Here is a 13,363-nt window from a genome sequence, read left to right as displayed (position 1 = left end):
GATCATGGCCAAATAACAGGCCAGCAACTGACATAATTTCCCTGGTCAACTCACCCAGTTACCAAGATTATTTTTAAAAGTATGTCCCCAAATTGCATGATCCTTGCACATCACCACACTGCATCCTGCCCCGATGCTACTGGACCAGTAACACCCTCCCATCGCATAATAAATGCGCTGACATTTTCAAAGTGTCCTGTCACTTTGGCAGGGCAGCCTCGCACCCACTCCCCCAGCTCACGAGGCCAGGCAGCAACATCTTCGCACGAGGCTGGCACGCTGGGCAGAGCACCCCGGGGATGCCTGGCAGGGCCCACGCTGCCCTGCAGCATTTCCAGGCCACCTCGCCAGTGACATTTCTGCATGAGGCTCACGCCACGTTGCTGCGATGTGCTACCACGTGCCCTCCCCCGGCATTTCTTCTATGCGCCACCCACCGTTGGGGGCCTTTTCTCAGTGCTACCCCCTCCTGCCTACATTGTGGGCCCAGGCAGGCCTTAGGTGGTGGGGTGAGGGGCAGAGCTGGGCGCTGAACGCGGGCTGCCTCTTCTGGCGAGCACGGGACCGGGACCAGCCTCCAGGACAGCCCAGTCCCGCCTTCCCTCAGGGGGAGGGATGAGAGGAGGGAAACGCGACGGTTAGAACCGTTAAACGATTCCCCCACCCCCTTTCCTGCGCGCGAGCACGGGCCTAAGAGCTGACTGCCCCCGCCCACAACGCCTGTCCGCCGGGCAGGGGCTGGGTTGACGCACAAACGTGATCTGGGCGGAGCGCCAACGTCACCAGGAGGCACATTGGGGATTGGCTAAGGCTGACGTCTGCCCTGCGTCACCGGAAATGATGGTGATGGGGACGCTACCCCCAGCGCCGTTCAAACCTGGATGGCGGCAAAGCAAGATCGGCGGTGGGTAGAAAGGCCCTGGGCGTGGGGGCTGCCGGGAACGTAAGCGGTCTTGGAGGGCTGGTTTGTGTGTCTGTTTATCGGGGAGCCCGGCTCCTCTGTGGAGGGAGGGGACTTTTTCTTCCCGCCGACTTTCCTGGGCTCTCCCTGGACCTAGGGAACCCTCCCCTTTTCCTTCGATTGACCTGCAGGGAGAGGTCAGCCTACCCCCCCCCCCAACTCCCCTCTCTTTCCTTGGAGAGATGGGGGTGTCACCCCCCCATTCCGATCTCATTAGGCGTTGCGTTGGGGTCTTCCTGGGAGCTGGGCTTTCCCTTGTAGGGAAGGTCAAGCCTCTTAAGTCCCCTCTCTTGGAGGGAGGGAGTCAAGCCCCCCCCCCCCTTATTCCCCTCTCACTGGGAGCTTGCCCCTCCCTTCAGGCAGGGGGTTGCCAGCTCCCCCTCCCTCCACAGACACGTTGAGGCATCGCTTGGGTGGGGGCAGCCCTCAGCCTGTTCTTTGGGAGAAGGTGGCTTGGTAGTGACAGCTATACTAGGGCTCCCCTTACTAGGTGGGATGGATGGCCCTTAAACCATTTGGTTATGAAATGTTGCAGTGAGGTGTCTTTTCCCTCTGATTTGAGTGCACTAGGCTAGCTGCCAGGTGTACTGCTTGGTTATAAAGCAGGTACAGTAGAACCTCAAAGTTATGAACACCAGAGTTACAACTGAGTAGTCAACCACACACCTCATTTGGAACTGGAAGTACACAATCAGGCAGCAGCAGAGACAAAAGAAAAAAGCAAATACAGTAGTGTACTGTGTTAAATGTAAACTACCAAAAAAAAAAAAAAGAAAGTAGCATTTTTCTTTTGAATAGTAGAGTTTCAAAGCTGTATTAAGTCAATGTTGGCAGCTGTAAACTTTTGAAAGAACAGCCATCACTTTTTGTTCAGAGTTACGAGCATTTCAGAGTTATGAACAACCTCCATTCCCCAGGTGTTTGTAACTGAGGTTCTACTGCATTGTTATCCAACAAGTTTCCTTGCTTCTGTCACTGGTGTGAGGTGAGACTTTCTAAGTTGTCTCAAGGATTTAGATCCACAGTTCCCATAAGTTTAGTGGGAGTTGTACATCTAACTTTCCTAAACAGCTTTGAAAATCTCCCTCATGTGATTAAAGGCACGGCGTGAGTTTACAGATTCTGCTTGTGTTTGAAGCCATAATTCTTCCTATAGTTACAAGTAACCTTTAGATTAACTGTGGGTGAGAGGGATTCCCTTTTCTCAATGTCTTTATCTTGCGTGTTTGGCAAGATAAAGAAACTGGCAGCACTTTGTATGCTCTCTCTTGCTATTTCTCCTCTAAAGCATATAAGGCATGGTTCATGCCTAAAAATTAGATCGACCTAGTTACATCACTCAGGGTTGTGAAAAATTTTGCATCCTGTGTGATGTAGTTAGGTTGACCTAGAGCTTGGCTACACTTGCATGTTACAGCGCAATAAAGGAGCCCCGGGCTCACTAGCTCACTACCCGTCCACGCTGGCAAGGCACGTAGAGCGCTCTGACTCCGCGGCTACAGCGCTGCTGGTACTCCACCTCGGTGAGTGGAATAACGTTTGCTGTACCCCTGCTGGAGTGCCGCGGTGCCAGTGTGGACGAGGTGTTGCATTATTGTGCTCTGATCAGCTTCCAGAAACATCCCATAATCCCCTTAAGTCAAGTGGCTACTCTTGTTATTGTTTTTGAATCACTGTAGGAATGCGTATATGCCCTTTGAAAGCTCCGTTTCTGACAGCCGGCATGCTTATCTGCCCTGAGACAAAGCAACCTTTAATGTGGAATGCTGTGTGTGAGGGGGGGTCTTCTGCTGTCTGAACTTACAAGACAGCACGCTGACATGCTCTCGGCCCCCGAAAAACCCACTCTCTCTCCCCGCACATACACACAACACATTCCCTGTCACACTCCTTCCCTCCTCTCCCATTGAAAAGCACGTTGCAGTCACTTGCATGCTGGGATAGCTACCCATAATGCACTGCACCCAGTGCCGCTGCAAGTGTCACAAATGCGGCCATGCCAGTGTGCTTGAAGCTGTCAGTGTGGACAGACTGCAGCGCTTTCCCTACTGTGCTCTATGAAGGCTGGTTTAACTCAAAGCGCTCTACATCTGCAAGTGTAGCCATGCCCTTAACCTCCATGGGGAGGTGGATTAACAACATTCTTTTAACTGAAACTTGACAAAATCACAAACATTTCTGTTGACCTTATGCATCTTGGAGTTAGTGCTGGGTGAATTTTGTTTTGGCAAATAGTTTATTCACCAAAAAATGCAATTCTGGATTGAGTGAACCTGTTCACGAATTCAGGTCAAAATTAGCAAATAGTTTGTCAAAAATGAGGGAATAATTTCCAAAAAAGTTGAAATGTTTCTTTTTTGACACTTTGGAAATGAGACATTTTGATTTTTTTTTTAAATGACATTTCATTTATACAATTAGCTGGATTTAACTAGCTCCTCTTCCCACAAAAAATGTTTAGTTTTGGGTCCAACCCAAAATGAAACTTTCAGTTTTTTATGTAGACAAGAAAAAAGAAAATATTATTGGTTCAGGTCACTCCACTAAACTGAAAGAACAATTATTCACCCTGCGCTACGTAGGGCTCTGTACTGTTACCTGTAGCTATAGTAGCTCAGAGCCTTCCACATGAAATATATTAGCAATAATGAGGTCCCTAGTGGACTCCAGGAAGTCTGTCTTCCGAATTAGTTTTTAATATTTGTTTCTCTAAAAAATTTTTTTGGTTTAAACTATCCAAGATTTCTTTTAAAATTTCCCCTTATTCAAAATATCTCCACTTGACAGCCCTTCCAACTTTCTTTTTAGGATGTATATTTCTGGGGTAAACTGTGAAGATGTTGAAGTTTAAATATGCTGTGCGGAGTCCGACGGAGCCAGCCTCGATGGAGCCCATAGCTACCCGTGCTTCTCGGCTGAACCTGCTCTTTCAGGTATAGGGAAGCTGGCATCAGACCTGATGAACTGCATCTTGTTTGCATCTGTGTTCACTGTATAAAAATGTCTTGTGTTGTGTGGGCAACCAAGCTTTGCCCAACTGATTTTTTGGAGAGTGATAGAAAGGCATCTTGCTAGAAGCTCAAAGTCTGCACCTAATTTGCATAAAGTATAGATGATTGCAGCTGACCATCTTTTAATATGGAGCTGTTGCTCACATACTACAGATTTCAGATTAAGATAGAGCATCTGATGCTGAGTGGACTCTCCTGAGATGAAAATGGAACACTGCATGCTGGGACCAGTAGTCTTTGCAGCCTTCTCACTTTCACTTGAAGATGAGGGTGATTGTAAGCATCATTTAACTAATTAGCTGCACTTTGAGCATCTTTTTTTCAATTTGTGTCCAGGATTCAAACAGCATTTCCTTCAAGTAAGAGTTGGTATGGTGATTGCCTAAATCAGGGGTTCTCAAACTTCATTGCACTGTGACCTATTTCTGACAACAAAAATTACTTCAGGACCCCAGGAGTGGGGACTGAAGCCTGAGCCTGTCCAAGCCCCACCTCCCCAGGTAGTGGTGGCCAAAGCCCAAGGGCTTCAGCCCAGGCAGGGGGCCGGTAACCTGAGCCCTGCCACCCATGGCTGAAGCCCTTGGGCTTTGGCTTCAGCCCCAGATGGTGGGGCTTGGGCTTTGGTCCCGGGCCCTAGCAAGTTTAATGCCAGCACTGGCGACCCCATTAAAATGAGGACGTGACCCACTTTGGGGTCCCAACCCACAGTTTGAGAACTGCTGGCCTAGATATTCCTGAAGCACATGGCAAAATCCATGGGCTAGTATAAAAATAGGACAACTTAAATCAGAAGCATTCAGAGGACCTAGAAAAAGAACACAGATGATGTGATTTGGCCTTTTAGCTGCCTTCTTTGAGTTTTCTTCAAGGAAAAAAGTAAAACATTTGTAATAGTGATTAGTGATGCACACAACTATCTGATGTATTTAAAACAAACCTCTAAAATATTATTTGTTTAATTTCTGAAGCAGTGATTTTTTTGGTTATGGATAATATATAATCTGTTCCTATACATATGTTATTGATTTGAGGCTTTTCATTATTGTCTGAGACTCCATCTGCTGTTGCTTTTTTTCAGGGGAAGCCGCCCTTTGTGACTCAACAGCAGATGTCTCCTCTCTCCCGGGAAGGCATCCTTGATTCCCTATTCGTTCTTTTTGAAGAATGCAGCAATCCTTCTTTAATGAAAATTAAACATGTAGGCAACTTTGTAAAAAAGTGTAAGTTTTCTGAGAGTAATTCTAGAACTAATTTGATGGATAGTAGTTAAAAGTATGGGCATTTAAATAACCAACTTAAATGCATAAAGCATTAATATTGCTGTCTTTGATTTGATCCTGTAACTGACTTTGTATGGACAACTCCTGCATTTATGTGGAACTCCCCTGAACTTATTGGAGCTCTGTACATATGCAAAGGTCCACCTGCACAGTCAGCTGAAGGATTTAAAGTGCATCCTTTCTTATGTGATTTTGTAGTTATGATATAGTTATGGTTCAGGAGGCACTTCTATTCTAAGCCCCTCAGAGTACTGCATACAGAATTGTTCTGGCTATAAACCATTGACAGATGTGAACAAATTGGAAGGATTTTGGAGAATATGAGAATAATTAAAGGCTTGGAAGGGCTGATTTAAGAAGGAAGATAAATATTTAATTATTTTAGCCTGGTGTAATATTTTAGATACCATGTATTATGTATAGTGTTTTGTGTGTGTAAGCAGGTTGGCGGTTATATCCTGTAAGCAGTAGGTCAGCACCTAAGAATTCTTTTCAGTCAGAGTAAACCCATTTTACTAGTGATATGCTGAGATTCTAAAGAAAACTGCATTACAATCAACTAGCATTTTTGCTAAGATCTAATTGCACAACGGTCAGTTAACCAGAGTTTATAAGATTATCTATAATAGTTCCATCTGACTTCCAATTATTACATATAGAATGAAACTACTAGCGTTTGAAGACTAAAATAATGGAAAGAGGGGAATTGATTATCATGATCCAAGGAAGTATAATAAGGAATAATGGGATAAACTGAGCAAAGGAAAATTTAGGCTGAATATCAAGAAAAAATTGCTCGTAATTTCTATTAGATTATAAAATAGTCTCTCTCTAGGGAAGTTGTGAGGAAGTGGTGAAAACCCTGCCATTTGACTTCTAAAACTAGACTGGACAAAGTACTCTAACACAGTATAGAGACTAATCTTGTATTGGCAGAGAATGGTTGAGATGGTCTAATAGGTCTCCTTTATTTCTGATTTCCCTGATGCTATGAAAGGGGCTGAGTTATGGTTGCTGTGCAAACTATCTTTGAATTTCCTGACTCTAAAATCTCAGTCATAACTTTGCATTAGTATTTTTTAATAATTAATTATGCTTGATGTAGGTAAACAAGCAAATTATAAAGTGATTTAATACTTATTGAGGGCTTGGAACTAAAGGAATATTTCTTCCTTTGCTAAAACTGTAATCATCACAAAATGTTACGTGTCTAATGTAAAATAACTTTCATTTTGTGCAGATTCAGAGACTGTAGCTGAGTTACGAGAACTGCTGCCCAGTGTGAAGGATTTTGAAGTAAAAAGTCTGGTGGGAAGTGGTCATTTTGCAGAAGTACAGGTGGTGAGAGAGAAGGTGACTGGTGATGTCTATGCTATGAAGGTGATGAGCAAGGAGTCCTTGTTGGCACGAGAACATGTATGTGTATTAATTTATGGTATATTCTTTTAATTATGTCAGTAGACCTGCAAAAGGTGACCTAGTGGCCGTGAGCATTTTCTTTCCTCTGTTATTAAACTTTGATTAAAAACTCTGATGGGAAAGATGGTTCTAACTTGGAGTTAAATGATATAATAAAGAATTACACTAATATTTCAACAATAAATCCCACCTCATGGTGTTTGGGGTGATTTGGGATTAGCTAGATTGATGGAAATCTTATTGAATGAATTGCATTTAAGGTAGCATTGTAATTTAATGTTTCACTATGTATTTATTGCAGAATTGGTCATAGGATGCTCATTCCTAATTGTGCTAGCATGGGTTCTTGTTCTTGTCTGATTTTGTTTTTCCTCAATTGGTGGTGGTGGTATTATTTACTATTTTTATTATGGAAGTGCCTAAAAGTGCTGTGACAAAGTGGGAATGTTCTTGATGTTTTCTCTGAATACTGTGTGGGTGCCTCAGTTTCCCCTATGCAGTTCTTAAGTATCTAGGTGGTGGGATAAGGGTGTGTGATTGTTGCAGAGCCCTAGAGGGCCAGTGTGATGGTGTCTGCACAGAGAATGGCCGACGCCCTGTCTCCTGGCAACTGATGGCCTGGGCTCCTCCTCTGCAAAGGTGCCAACTGAAGGTGTTGGAGAACAAAGAGATCAGGTGGCCTCCTGGCCCAGGAAAGAGACAAAGGCGAGAGGAGGAGCTGGAGAGTTTCAGTTTGGAGTTGGCTGGGGAAATGGAGGGAAGGCCAGAGGGGGCTCTGGCCTCTCTGCCCCCCAAGATGGACCTGACTGAGGGGTCCTGGTCTCTGTACCTACAAGCTCTGTTTTAGACCATGTTCCTGTCGTTTAAAAAAAGAAAAGGAGGACTTGTGGCACCTTAGAGACTAACAAATTTATTTGAGCATAAGTTTTCGTGAGCTACAGCTCACTTCATCGGATGCATTCAGTGGAAAATGCAGTGGGGAGATTTATATACACAGAGAAAATGAAACAATGGGTGTTACCGTACACACTGTAAGGAGAGTGATCACTTAAGATGAGCTAATACCAGCAGGAGAGCTGGGGGGGGGAACCTTTTGTAGTGATAATCAAGGTGGGCCATTTCCACAGTTGACAAGAACGTCTGAGGAACAGTGGGGGGGGGGGGGGGCGGGGGGGAGGGATAAACATGGGGGAATAGTTTTACTTTGTGTAATGACCCATCCACTCCCAGTCTGTATTCAGGCCTAAATTAATTGTATCCAGTTTGCAAATTAATTCCAATTCAGCAGTCTCTCCTTGGAGTCTGTTTTTGAAGTTTTTTTGTTGAAGAATTGTCACTTTTAGGTCTCTAATCGAGTGACCAGGGAGATTGAAGTGGTCTCCGACTGGTTTTTGAATATTATAATTCTTGATGTCTGATTTGTGTCCATTTATTCTTTTACGTAGAGACTGTCCAGTTTGACCAATGTACATGGGAGAGGGGCATTGCTGGCACATGATGGCATATATCACATTGGTAGATGTGCAGGTGAACGAGCCTCTGATAGTGTGGCTGATGTGATTAGGCCCTATGATGGTGTCCCCTGAATAGATATGTGGACACAGTTGGCAACGGGCTTTGTTGCAAGGATAGGTTCCTGGGGTAGTGGTTCTGTTGTGTGGTGTGTGGTTGCTGGTGAGTATTCGCTTCAGGTTGGGGGGCTGTCTGTAGGCAAGGACTGGCCTGTCTCCCAAGATCTGTGAGAGTGATGGGTCGTCCTTCAGGATAGGTTGTAGATCCTTGATGATGCGTTGGAGAGGTTTTAGTTGGGGGCTGAAGGTGATGGCTAGTGGCGTTCTGTTATTTTCTTTGTTGGGCCTGTCCTGTAGTAGGTGACTTCTGGGTTCTCTTCTGTCTCTGTCAATCTGTTTCTTCACTTCAGCCGGTGGGTATTGTAGTTGTAAGAATGCTTGATAGAGATCTCGTAGGTGTTTGTCTCTGAGGGGCTGGAGCAAATGCAGTTGTATCGTAGAGCTTGGCTGTAGACAATGGATCGTGTGGTGTGGTCTGGGTGAAAGCTGGAGGCATGTAGGTAGGAATAGCGGTCAGTGGGTTTCCGGTATAGGGTGGTGTTTATGTGACCATCGCTTATTAGCACCATAGTGTCTTTTTTTTACTGGCTGGCTGAGAGTCACGTCTGACTGCGGAGTTGGGGGTGCAGGGCCCTCTGGCTTCCCCAGGAGCCCCGCCTGTGCGGACTCGCTGTGGGAAGTGCACGGTGTGAGAAGGGGATGCTGAATGCTCCAAGGTCAGATCCAGGAAGGTCAAAGCTGTGTAAGCTTTTTGCCCTGGAGACAGTCTGCTCACAGAGAAGAAGCTCCCCCAGAGTCCTGACTGGCTTCTTATGGAGTAGTTCCAGAGCATTGCCCGGTGACTCCGTGACAAGTGCCAAATGAGATTGGGGCTCCATTATATTAAATATTATGCAAACGCGTAATGAGAGATGGTGTTACCCTGGAGAGTTTCCTATCTAAACAAACAAGGCAATGAAGTGTGGGAAGGGAAATAGAGGTACAGAGAGGTGAAATGACTTTCCTAGATCACACAGCTGGTTAGTGGCAGATGATGGTTTGTAAGTAACTTTTGAATAAATGGCACGTTATAAGCTTATGGCAATGATGGATGCTCCTCTGGAGCTAGGGAATTCTAATGCATTCTGTTACTTTTTATTAGGATTAAAACTAATCCATTTTCTTTTTGTAGGTGTCATTTTTCGAAGAAGAACGGAGTATATTATCTCGGAGTAGCGGTACCTGGATCCCACAGTTACACTATGCATTTCAGGACAAAAAAAATCTCTACTTGGTAAGTGTAGATTTTTTTTCTCTTCTGTGGTGTTTAAGGTTGAACTTTTCTATGTTTGTATTAAACAGCATTGTGGTGGCTGGAAGTTTTACCTTTCCTTCTGTAAATTTTCCTACACCATAAGTAGGCTTGGCAGAATTTTTTATTTTTATTTTTTTTATAATTTCAATGGATAATATTGGCTTTTTTTATTTTAAGCATTTTTTTCTATTTTTATCAGTTTAACTTTTCAGAGTTGTGCAAAATTATGGGTCCTAAGCTTTTTTCTTTTTTTTTTTTAAAGATTTTTATTGATTTATATTTTTGCAGTTGTGGGAAATTATGCAGAGTCATACAATAATTATTTAATGACAGACACTGAGATTCAAAAAGTTAAAGATTTATACATGTTAAAACAAGAAGCTGTCAACATTGTATGTCAAAATTTTAGCCTTAAACTCTAATAAGCAACGTTTTTCTTTCGTGGCCTATCTGTAAATTTCTGTTATCAATGGATATATTTTTCAATTGATTTGTGCATGTATGGTGAAATTGATGTTTATCTACATTTACTGATAAAATACAAGCCTAACTATAAGATTATCTGGCCTATGTAGTATTTAAGGGCTTAATCAGATGTCTTTTTGTGTATCTGAACTACAACAATGTCTCTTAAATTTCATTCAGGTTATGGAGTATCAACCTGGAGGAGACTTATTGTCACTCTTAAACCGATATGAAGACCAACTAGATGAAAGTATGGTGCAGTTTTATTTAGCAGAGCTGGTTTTGGCCATTCACAGTGTCCATCAGATGGGCTATGTACACCGGTAGGTGGGCATCTCTTTGAAATACACTTATGATTTTATCAGTATAATTCTGGAATGAGTATTGGAGTGGTGAACTCTAAATCTCATGTGACATCTATTTCAAGGTCTGTCTTTCATACATGTTAGGAAAAAAGTTAGAAAACGAATTATACTCCCGCTGCAGTTGTTGCTGAAGGCATTACGTTTGATGTAAACCCTGAAACTAATATGAAAGGATGGCTACAGATGTTTGAAAGCTCGGTTACATTGTTTTGTACTATGGAAATATGAAGACATTTTACAGCAATTGAGTTTGGATGTTTTTGGCACCAAATAATAAAATAAACTATTTGAACTGTTAAAGATTATTGAGGTGAGGTGAGATGAGTGCTGTGGAAAAACAAAGCCAATATAGTATGTTAGAGTACTTGGGTGCATGTATGTATTACAAGAATTTCTAAGGAACCTATCACCATGGATCCATGGATGTCATTACAATCTGATACTCACCCCAAGTATTCAGTCATATGGACAGACCACGCATATGTCCCAACCAACAGCTGCTGCATGTAGGGCAGCAGCACGCAGACTTTTAACAGCTGGAAGGCTACTTGGCTTTGAATGGAGTTTGGAAGAACGACAAAATAAGTTGGTTCTAAGGATTTGGGTTGAGAACCATATGATGTTGCATTGCCATTTAAGTTCAGCACATTGATGTGTCATGAAATAGCAATGCAACACCAACTCCTCTCTTCTCTTTCCTTTTTGATGGAAGAAATACATTTGTTATTAATTTTTGGTTCCTCCAGCCTCCAGTGGGGAAAGCTCAGTAGCTGACTGCCTAAAACAAAAGTTGTGAGTGGAGCAACAACTGGATGTCCAGACCCCACAGAATCCCTATGTAGGGTTACAAAGAACAGCATGCAGTTGGGGAGACACAGATTGAGTAGTAAGGAGATGTTATGTAGAAGTGACAGCAAGGAACAGCTACTGACTGGCATAGAGAGATTATTGATTGTGTTGTGCTTACTTACAGAGATATCAAACCAGAGAATGTTCTCATTGACCGACTAGGACATATTAAACTTGTGGACTTCGGATCAGCTGCCAAAATGACAGCGAACAAAACGGTAATAAAGTGTATATAAACTGTGTCTGTCTTGTTTGGATCATTCAGTCAAAAATGAAAACCAATTTCGTGTCCGTTCCTGACTGTTGATACTTTATTCTTTTGTCTTTCCCAGCTAATATGGAGTATTAATGATAATACTTCAAAGACGAAAAGTGCTAAGTATCTTCCATAGCTGTAGGTAGATCTGTAAACAGATTAGCTTATACAGGTTTTTAGTTGTGGGTAAGGAAAGGACAAATCTTTTACAGTGCTTCCCTTCTCATGGTACTAAGGCTGTGTTACAATGTGAATTCATACTTTAAAAGATGTCTGTAACTATTGATTTTTCTGGATAAATTCATGGAGGTTAAGTCCATTAATGGCTATTAGCCAGGATGGGTAAGGAATTGTGTCCCTAGCCTCTGTTTGTCAGAGGGTGGAGATGGATGGCAGGAGAGAGATCACTTGATCATTACCTGATAGGTTCACTCCCTCTGCGGCACCAGGCATTGGCCACTGTCAGTAGACAGGATACTGGGCTGGATGGACCTTTGGTCTGACCCAGTATGGCCATTCTTATGTTCTTATGCTCTTTATTTTTCTCTAAAAGGTATTTTGCATTGTTATCACAAAAGTTCCCTCTAAAACATTTGAGTGGACAGTACTACTTGTACGCATACTTTTCAGAAAGCTAGGATAAAAAAATCACATGAAAGGGTCTAAGGGCTTTTTCTCAGAAATGCCCTGACTCATCAACATACTTAAACATGTGGAGAACTTAAGCACTTGTGTAGGCTAATGGATTTCATTGGAACTATTTATGTAGTAAAAATGAAGTCAAATTAAGTAAAAATCTTAAATCAACCAAACTGTATCATAGAATTTCTATAGATAGTAATTCAATGCTCTAATAACAAGAATATAGCAGTAGGGATATATTACTGACCACCCGACTGAGATGGTGATAGTGACTGTGAAATGCTCAGGGAGATTAGAGAGGCTATTAAAATAAAAAACGTAATAATAATGGGGGATTTCAACTATCCCCGTATTCACTGGGTACATGTCACCTCAGGACAGGATGCAGAGAGAAAGTTTCTTGACACCTTAAATGACTGCTTCTTGGACCAGCTAGTCCGGGAACCCACAAGAGGAGAGGCAATTCTTTAGTCCTAAGTGGAGCACAGGATCTGGTCCAAGAAGTGAATATAGCTGGACTGCTTGGTAATAGTTTATTACTAAGATTTGGTAATATACATATATAAAAGATATGTATATAAAATATAATTACATTTAACATCCCTGTGGTGGGGAAAACACCACAGCAGCCCACCACTGTAGCATTTAATTTCAAAAAGGCGGACAACACAAAAATGAAGTTAGGTAAACAGAAATTAAAAGGTACAGTGCAAAAAGTGAAATCCCTGCAAGCTGCATGGAAACTTTTTAAAGACACATAATAGGGGCTCAACTTAAATGTATACCCCAAATTAAAAAACATAGAGAACCAAAAAAGTGCCACAGTGGCTAAACAACAAAGTAAAAGAAGCAGTAAGAGGCAAAAGGGCGCCCTTTAAAAAGTGGAAGTTAAATCCTGTTGAGGAAAATAGAAAGGAGCATAAACTCTGGCAAATGAAGTGTAAAAATATAATTAGGAAGGTCAAAAAAGAATTTGAAGAACAGCTAGCCAAAGACTCAAAAAGTAATAGCAAAATTTTTTTTAAGTACATCAGAAGCAGGAAGCCTGCTAAACAACCAGTGGGCCCACTGGCCGATTGAGATGCTAAAAGAGCACTCAAGGACGATAAGGCCATCGCAGAGAAACTAAATAAGTTCTTTGCATCGGTTTTCACGGCTGAGGATGTGAGGGAGATTCCCAAACCTGAGCCATTCTTTTTAGGTGACACATCTGAGGAACTGTCCCAGATTGAGGTGTCATTAGAGGAGGT

General features: G+C 42.6%; 1 protein-coding gene across 14 annotated transcripts in view; it reads left to right on the top strand.

Moving 5' to 3' along the window:
• Positions 1-761: 761 nt before the first annotated feature.
• CIT (citron rho-interacting serine/threonine kinase) overlaps positions 762-13,363 on the top strand; it is a 95,871-nt gene continuing 83,269 nt past the window's right edge. For 8 of the 14 annotated variants that reach the window (XM_043529068.1, XM_043529067.1, XM_043529066.1 and 5 more), the window contains exons 1-7: positions 762-904; positions 3,770-3,894; positions 5,051-5,192; positions 6,493-6,668; positions 9,414-9,515; positions 10,182-10,324; positions 11,340-11,433. In XM_043529068.1, coding sequence (XP_043385003.1) covers positions 3,799-3,894; positions 5,051-5,192; positions 6,493-6,668; positions 9,414-9,515; positions 10,182-10,324; positions 11,340-11,433 — 753 coding nt within the window. In that variant the 5' untranslated portion in view covers positions 762-904; positions 3,770-3,798. Of the gene's footprint in view, positions 1,099-3,769; positions 3,895-5,044; positions 5,193-6,492; positions 6,669-9,413; positions 9,516-10,181; positions 10,325-11,339; positions 11,434-13,363 lie in introns of those variants that run through there. The other 6 variants (XM_043529064.1, XM_043529063.1, XM_037879115.2 and 3 more) reach the window with 4 other exon arrangements.

This window comes from Chelonia mydas, chromosome 15 (assembly GCF_015237465.2).
Source record: "Chelonia mydas isolate rCheMyd1 chromosome 15, rCheMyd1.pri.v2, whole genome shotgun sequence".
Taxonomy (NCBI): domain Eukaryota; kingdom Metazoa; phylum Chordata; order Testudines; family Cheloniidae; genus Chelonia; species Chelonia mydas.
This window is presented reverse-complemented; position numbering and strand designations above follow the sequence as displayed.